General features: G+C 52.2%; 1 protein-coding gene across 11 annotated transcripts in view; it reads left to right on the forward strand.

Moving 5' to 3' along the window:
- The window catches only part of LOC102425000 (core histone macro-H2A.1), a 64,899-nt gene extending 57,767 nt beyond the window's left edge, over positions 1-7,132 (forward strand). For 6 of the 11 annotated variants that reach the window (XM_023752151.1, XM_023752150.1, XM_014453895.2 and 3 more), the window contains 2 exons: positions 3,763-3,958; positions 6,375-7,132. In XM_023752151.1, coding sequence (XP_023607919.1) covers positions 3,763-3,958; positions 6,375-6,485 — 307 coding nt within the window. In that variant the 3' untranslated portion in view covers positions 6,486-7,132. Of the gene's footprint in view, positions 1-3,762; positions 3,959-6,131; positions 6,310-6,374 lie in introns of those variants that run through there. The other 5 variants (XM_006086569.3, XM_006086567.3, XM_006086570.3 and 2 more) reach the window with 2 other exon arrangements.
- The last annotated feature ends 1,364 nt before the right edge of the window (positions 7,133-8,496 follow it).

The raw sequence follows: 8,496 nt of genomic DNA on the forward strand, positions 1-8,496 counted from the left end.
TGCTACCCCAGCGGTTCCACGGCCCTCACATCACCAGGGTCCTCCCTGCAAAGACTCACGGTCTGGATTGGGCCCTGAACAAAGGGAGATGGCCTTCAGGGCTGCAGCTGTTGGTATCTTGGGCCCAAGAGAGGCCACAGTCCAGGGCTCTGTATCAGCAGGTGGCTGCACCTGGGCTTCCCATCGAGATCATGAGCCTGCTTGGATTTCTGCCACCAGCCCCTCTCAGTACCCAAGGAAGTCGGGGCTCTGCAGAGGCAGCCGGCTTCATAAGGTGCCAGCGGCAGTTCCAGAGTCAATTCAAGACTTTAAAAAATTTTTACAAAATGCTTTTGTATCAGAGCATAAATAGCCAGCTTCTCCAACCTTCCACAGAAGGTCTGTTCTTTGACACTGCACTGCTGTGTGACCTTTGGTAAATGAATCACCCTCTCTGTCTGGGGGCTGCCCTTCCTTATAGGCAGTTCTGAGGTTCAGTTAATTAGTGCTTTGGAGGCACTTTGATCTACTCTGATGAAAGGTGCTTCCGAAGAGAGAAGCAATAGGAGCCATTATTGGAGGTAATAATTTCATGCTCTTTCATATGGCTATTGGGGAATTTCTAATTGAAGCATAAAAGTAATTCTCATAAAAGAGCATCTGTTATTACAAACTCATTTACATTTTTCATGGAGTAAAAAGTTTTAAGAAATAATCAATTGAAAGCTTTTAAGAGGGTGGAATTCCTAAGGTAAGCACATGTGCACAGCCGCCCACATCTGCCAGGCAGACCTTGCCCCACAGCACCGTGTAAACACCACCCTCTCTTTCATGAGTAAAGAATGGGATTACACCAGAGCTGGCCAGTAAATCACGGTGGGTTTAGGAGGGGAAATAAAACAGCTTGTTTGTGGCATCCAGTGTCCCTGGCATAAAAGTCATGTTGGAACTAAAGCGATATCAATGCAAACATGTTGGTAAAGTGGGCTCACTTTCTCTGAGCCGAGGCCCAGCGTCCCCTGCAGATGGAGGATGACCATGACCCTACACTCCCTTCCTCCAACCCATTGTCCCCCGGACCAGTCTCAGAGCCACTGGGTATAAATGAGAGCCACCTCTGGCATCTGGACATCCTGCCCTTGGGCACTCGGTCACAATATTTATGGACACCTCCACCCCCTCAGCTCTGGTTGACATTAGGGAGTGACCCCTTTCCGGAGGGGCAGTCCATAGGGAATAGCTAGTTTGGGGCTTTGATTAAACTCTCCTTAGGTTTATGAGCTTAAACGGAAAGCCAGTTCGTCTTTTTCAAGCTGCCATTTATGGTATTCGTTGAGCCCCAGGCATTGTGCTAAAGCCTTCTCTGCATTCTCTCACAGCAACCCCAGCGGTGCATGCTGGTATTCATTCCACTCAAGGGGAAGGCAATGGAAGGTAGCGGGGTTAAGTCCCTCACCTGCGGTCACACAGCTTGCAACTGGTAGGGCCAGAATTTGAGTGAAGGCCCTTGGTTTCAGTGCTCGTGGTATTAGGCACATGGAACCCCTGCCTCCTCATATGCCATTAGGCTCGCCCACTGCCTGCACACTCTATGTGAGTGAGTCTTAGGAACCTTGGAACCACCACTTGGACTTCCCTGGTCTGCCCAGGCACAGCCTTCCGCTTCCCCAGCCCCTACACATGAACCGTAGACGAGAAATATAAAGGACAGAAACCAACTGAATTAGGGAGAATTACTTATCAACCCACCACATGTGAACCCCGGCCCCTCTCTAGCCTTGGGGGATAGAGGCCCATCATCATCCCCACCTGAATTTTGGCTTCTCCAATTTGTAGCACCTGGTCTTTATCTCTGGGTGGAGTGGCCTCTCACTGGGCAACTTCAGATAGATAATTACTCAAAGCCAGACAGAACATGGAAAAATGGAGGGGCCCAGGATCACAGTGTGAGGGAGACCCAATCCTAGCAGATGAGTGTTCACATCCCCCAAGCTTCCAAGATATCCAGCCCTACCCATCTCCCAAGCAGCAAAGCCAACTAGACAGGTAGACGGGCCCAGCAAGAAAATCAGACTCCATCTAAAATCCACGTCACCGCCACACAGCCCTCAAGGGCAAGCTCCCAGTCCGTCCTCCAGAAAACCCACCTGGACTTCCCCACCCTGGGCACAGCCTCTCCCGCTAGGTGCCTGATTGGCCTCCTCAGCACAGCTCTGGGCCTGCCCTGCCCAGCACTGGAGGACAGCTCTCCAGGAACAGGGATGCTTGGCGATGCCCCACGCAAGGAGCGGGCTCTTCTGTGAAGTGGCCCTACAAACCCACATTTCTGCCATCCGGTCCCCAGCCATCACTAAGCAGGCTAATCCAAGAGGGCACCAGACAGTCCCCAGGGTCCCTTTGCACCAGTCTAGGGAAACTGAGGCCCAAGACATTTAGGAAAGGCTGTCCCAGACATAACAGGAGTGACTTCATGGGAAGCTCAGACATCTGTCCTTTGTCTGCTCAAGGCAAGATCAAGAAAAAAAAAGCTCAAAGTTTCAGATAAACCTTGCAGGTGTGAGCACTTAGCCACAGAGAAACTTAAGACACATGCCATAACCACAGCCACTGGGTCAGGCCCAGTGGGAATATGAGGGGCGCCTTCACTTTCTTGGGCAGCAGCGTCCACATCACCACCATCGTGGTCATCACCATGTGTATCCCTGAGGCACCTATTTTCCAGTGGAGGACACTATTGCCTAGGGAGGTTAACGCCCATCCAAGTCAGATTCAAGCTGGCTTGTGTGTCAGAGGAGGTGCATCTGGTCTCACCAGAAGGCAGGCACGGTGCAGCGTAGGACAGTGATGGTAAGAGAGGCAGTAGGCCTGAGATGGGGGAAGAAGGCGAACGACATGGCCAAGCAGCGATGGTGTGCAGAGGGGCTGTGCCTATGCAACCAACAGGGGGAACCCCTCGAAAGTCGAGGGAGACACCTTAGGCAAGCAGCTCTCCAGAACCTGGGCAGCACCACACCAAGGAACCCCTACCTGTGCCCCTGCCAAGCTTCGTCATACCAACAGCCATGGCCAACAGCCCTCCAAGAGGACTGGGGCCTGATGCCACATTATTAGCACAGGGTAATTACAACAACAGTAGCTGTCACCCATCAGCTATCACAGGGTCTGGAGTGGGGAGGCGATTTTCCACTGGGTGAGCCTTTAGAAAGACCTTCGAGACCACCCGCTTTACAGATACACCATTGGAGGAGGACTCGGTGCAGCATCTTGCTTGTCCTCACAGCCTCCTCAGGTAACAGGTACTTTGATTACCGACCCCATTGCACCAGACGGGGAAACAAGGCACGGAGACAGGGCCCAAAGTCAAATCCTGTGTGGCTCCCGGTCGCCGCGTGTGCCACAGCTGTCCCTCTCAAGGGCGCAGGGCTCTGTGTAAAGCACTTCTGTGAGAACATCTACTTGTATGTTCTATTTCATCACATATTCTCTAACTGTGGCTACTAGGAAACACGGGGACCCCACCTGAAAACATTAGGAAAGCTGTTACCTCCACTCCTGGCAGCTGGGTGGTCCAGTGTGGCCACCTCCTGTGGCTGTGGCTGTCCAGCGCAGAGGGACGGGTTCAGCAGCAAGACATTTTCCTGGAAACAGATCAGATTCACATTCACCCACAGCCACCCTGAAGGACAAGGCCAGACCAGCCCGCACTCCATCAATAGGAGGGCATGCAGGGGTGGACACTGCACCTTTAAACCCTTTGATCCCTACCTGTGTCCCCACTTGCAGGCTCTTCACCTGTGAGCCCACCCTGCAAGCTCAGATGATAAAGTCCTGCTGGCTCCAAAGGGCAGTCCCCACACCTGCTGAGTCAGCTCCCTGCGTGGAGCCCAGCAGCCTGCGTTTCCACAGGCCCTCCTCAGCCCTGGCTAACATTGAAAATATCCCCTTGCTGAGATCACACAGCCCTTTTCAAGGGTCCCAGGTAGAGGAATGGAAAGCTGTGGGAATAACAGGCAGGGTCTGGTGCCCCAGGGAGACCCTTTCAGCAAACACCCTGGACCATCATGCCACACAACAGTAATCCTCAAGAAGTCCCACAGGCCCTCACCTCAGCCCAGCTCACCTGTGCAGGTGTGAGGCTGAGACGGGCAGGAGGGCACCCTCACTAGGGGAGCTTGTAGCTTGTGGAGCATGATCTTGGGCTCCCAGCTCTGCTCAGCCCCACCCAGCCAGGTCACGTCCATAGACAGGGCTCTGCCTGGTCCAAAGCCCTGGAGTTCCTGGGGGCGAGCACAGTTGCTCCCAGTGACGAGCCAGCCCCTAGGCTGCCTCCTCCTCAGGCTGCCTTTCCCCACCAGGATGAAGCTAATGGGATCATTATCATCTGACCATCCTTCAGGTGGCAGCTGTGTGAACAGCAGGAGAATAAACATTTGCTATTTGTGAGACAATTAAAATGGGCCCTTAGTCCAAGGATGCAGTGACCTGTGCCTGCACTCCGCTTCCCAGAGCTGGCTGGTCCCTCTCAGGTGCGGGGCTGCCCTTACAGGGGCGAGTTGGGCCCCCACGACACTCATCTGCACGCATGCCCCTGAGGACATGCTCACCAGAGAGATGCCCCCTGAGACAGAAGGTCGGGTTGGCTTCCTCCAGCACGTTCCAGATAACCCGTCCTCTGTGCTCAATGCCTGTGAGTAGTCAGGGCACCTGTGCCAGATGTGCTGAGAGCAGCTTCTTCCCGGACGGAGCTTGCCAATCCCAGAGTGGGGAAGGGTGCGAGGGGAACAACCTGCCATGTGGGGTTCCCATCTCTTCTCACTCCCTGCAAAGCCCTTCTCCCTGCACTGTCCCCCCGCCCCCACTCTGGTAGTAGAGTCCCCGGGGTCTCCTCAGGAGGAAGCTGTGCAGGCTGTAACAACTCTGAATCTGTTCATTCAGCCTCTGACCCACTGTCCTCACCCAGTCGTGTGTGTACTGGCTGCCTGCAGGGCTGCCTGCAGGAGCGCCTGTGGCTGAGGCTCTGACTCTGGGTGGCACCCCACTGTCGCCAGTGGGCTTCCCTGTACACTGGGTGACACCCCTGTCTTGTAAGAATAGGCTTCACTTCTAACGCATCCAGAAGTTACCAGGGGTCCATCGCCAAGCTGGGTAAAGCCCTGTTTGGTCAAAAGCAAGTCACAGGAATGGTTTTCTCCTGTGCATCAGAAGTGCTCCGAGCACTGACAACAGAATGAGCGCAACTCTCTAACAGCTAAGGTGGCCAGAACCCCCGGCTACCAATGAGTGGGGCTGGAGTGCTCTAAGGCATCTCACCTGGCGGCAGGTCCCCAGTCTAATGGAGAGTCCAGCTGAAACGGGCAGGCTGGTCAGGCACTTTGGGTACCAGTGGATCCACAGGCTCAGAGCAGATTGACAACTGTAGATCTGCTGATGAACAAAGAAATCCTCATGAAAACTACCTCTCAGTATCCTTAAGTGCAAACCGGGGTAAGGGGTTTGAATCTAGGTAAGACCAGTGGCTCCGAAGCCCACAGTTTCCACTAGACGAGGCAAATTGCTATGTTACTGGCCCCCAGGGTCACCGGGGTCCTGTATGTGCAGCATTGACCATGATAATGATAGCCTGGGACTCGCATGGAGTCCTGATTTCAGATTCTTAAGTTCTGAGGCCCCACCCCCCAAATTGCCATGTGACATTTACTCTAAATGGAAATGCATGTGAATTCATACCAGTCTGGCTTGTAGACTTGGATGCTGTCCCTTGAGATGAAGAGCCACTTGGCCCAGCACTGTTCCTCAGCACCCACAGCTCCCTGATGCCCTGGCCCTGGGGGTGCTACAGGCTGCTGAGTGCTTGAAGTGGGTTCCTGGCCATCAGCCCAGCACCCATGAACCTAAGGACCCATGTGAAGGGCGTGACCTCCCATCTTGTGTGGATGGAGACGAGAGCTTCTTGGAGAAGCACCAGCCTCCAGCCGTCCTCTGGGACCGAGATCCACAGGGAGCCTTTGAGAGCCTGGACTCTGTCCCAGGCCCCTTGCTGGTGACAGTGATGCTGGAAAAACAAACATGGGAGCTCGCGCTGTCTGGGGGAACTTTAATGCACACCACGTGCCACAGAACACAGATCTGTCTGCTTGCCCATTGTCTTTCAGAGACTTCTGGCATGCTTCCTCTGCACACAGGACAGTCTCTTGCGGTCAGTCCTCTGCCCACTCGTGCTTCCCTTGTCTGGTGGGCACTGGGCTTCCTCATGCCTGTCTATCAGCAGCCACAGGACCCAACACCGCTCGTGGAAACTGGCACACGTGGCCTTGAGAGCCTCCTGGGGGGCGGGGGCAGGGCGGTGCCAGTGCCCGTGCCTCCCTAGTTGCTGAGCCCTGTCCTCTGTCTTGCAGGAACGGTTTTCCAAAGCAGACAGCAGCTCAGCTGATTCTGAAGGCCATCTCCAATTACTTCGTGTCAACAATGTCCTCTTCCATCAAAACAGTGTATTTTGTGCTTTTTGACAGCGAGAGTATAGGCATCTACGTGCAGGAAATGGCCAAGCTGGACGCCAACTAGGCTGAGGAACTACGAACCGCACCGTGCCCCCTGCCTCCAATTTGAAAGAAAGAAAAAAAACAAAAACAAAACCCTTCACTCCTATTGGGAGGCGGGAACCCTTTCGTTTTCAATTTTGCTCATCTAGGGAAAATAAGGTTTTGGTTTCCAGTTTAATTGTTTCGACCTAAAATGTTTTCACGTTAGCACTGATAGTTGGCATTACTGTTGTTAAGCACTGTGTTCCAGACTGTGTCTGACTTGAGTGTGACCTAGGAGATTTTATTGTTTTATTTTAATGAAGCCCTGCTTGCCGCAGAGCAGCCGGGAGAGCAGCGTCCACCACGGGTGGCAGAACCCAGGAAGCCCGCTTTGTAACCGTGTGTCGTGGTGCTTTATTGTACACCCAGTGGCGTTCTTTTTACTATAATGTTCCTTTTTTCCTCATGAAGAAAAATCATGAATATACCGCAGACTTAATTTTTGTTTACTTTTTGTCTTAATGATGGATTTGAAAATGGAAGATTTAAAAGGCAGAACAGAATCTGTTGCCCTTAATTATATTTGCAATTTGGAATTTGTGTGAATTGATTTAGTAAAATGTTAAACTGTTGCTTAGTGTGTTTGAAGTTATTGTGCCCTTGAGTCCAAAGTCAGCTTCTCTCGTCACAGGACGGGGGTCTTGGGTGCGGCAACCCACCCCCAGGAAACATCACAGTGGTCGCTGCAACGGGATAGGCAGGTGGGGGCATTTTCAGGCCCTAATGGTTGGTGGAGTTTATAGAAAGTCTCTTCTTTCATCCTGGTGACACTTGGGCAAGGGTGTTATCCCAGTTCATAGATACGGAAGCAGATACTATACTGAAAGCAGGTGGCAAGTGGCAGGCTGGTACCAGAGCCCAGGTGTTGAGACTCTGAGCTCAGCTCTCTCTTGCTACTCATCCACTCTTGCCGGTCTCTCAGGCTCATGGTTGGACCCCGTGCCCCTGGCCACTCACCAGATGGAGCTACAGAAGCCTTGAGACCTCTGCCAAGGCTATACTGGGCCTATTGTTCCTACAGGATGGGGTCCCTGGTACCAGGAGCTTTCTGAGGGCAACGTGCCGCCACCAAGGTCCCCAAGATGTGCTGCCAATGTTTACATGCCTCCCCCCAGCTGTGGGTGTTTAGGGATGTGGATTATTTAGAAAGATCCCAGCTGGACCAGAGTAGCTAAACTCTTATTACCTAAACTCAGCAAAACACAGACACTGTTTGCTTCAAATGTACTTTTGCTGTCATCTAAATTTGCCTAAAATGCACACTGCTTCTATCTGTTTAGAAAGAAGTGCCTGCTTCTAAAGCACGTTTTAGCCAGGAGACATGCAGCGCACTGCGTATCATGGGTGAATGTAAAGGATCCTTTCTGATTTCCAAACTGTGACTATGGAAATCGAAAGGAAGTCCTAAGCCATCGCACAACTAGCCTCTTCATTGAAAAGGCAACACTTCTAACTCAAACCTGAAAGAGAATCTTCCCAAGTTCCTCCTAAATGTCAGGTGTTATTAAGACGTAAAATTGTTTCCCTAACATCTTTACTGGGTTTAGATTACTTATTTTTACTTCTTGACTAGAAATCTGGTATTTTACTGAGTGCCAGGCACTGTGTTGAGTCCCCTATGGGCATCACTTCATTTTGTCCTTGTGGTTGCCCCATAGGACAGGTTCTGTTATTAAAGCCATTTCACAGCTGGGAACACAGAGGCCAGGAGAACTGAAGTTACTTGCTTGTGTCAGAAGTAACATTGCTAATCAGTGACCATCAAGTTCAAACGCGGAGACGCCGACCACCGTGACGCAGGGCCCCTGGGCACGCTAATCAGCAACTAGAGAGTCACTTGCCCTTGGTGGTATTTCTAACTCAGAGGCAGAAACACAGATGGCACTGGGGTTTAAAAGGCTTCTAGGCGAGTGTCATTTCCCTAGTTTGGAGAAGG

The sequence above is a fragment of the Myotis lucifugus genome, unplaced genomic scaffold, assembly GCF_000147115.1.
Source record: "Myotis lucifugus unplaced genomic scaffold, Myoluc2.0 scaffold_28, whole genome shotgun sequence".
NCBI classification, from domain to species: domain Eukaryota; kingdom Metazoa; phylum Chordata; class Mammalia; order Chiroptera; family Vespertilionidae; genus Myotis; species Myotis lucifugus.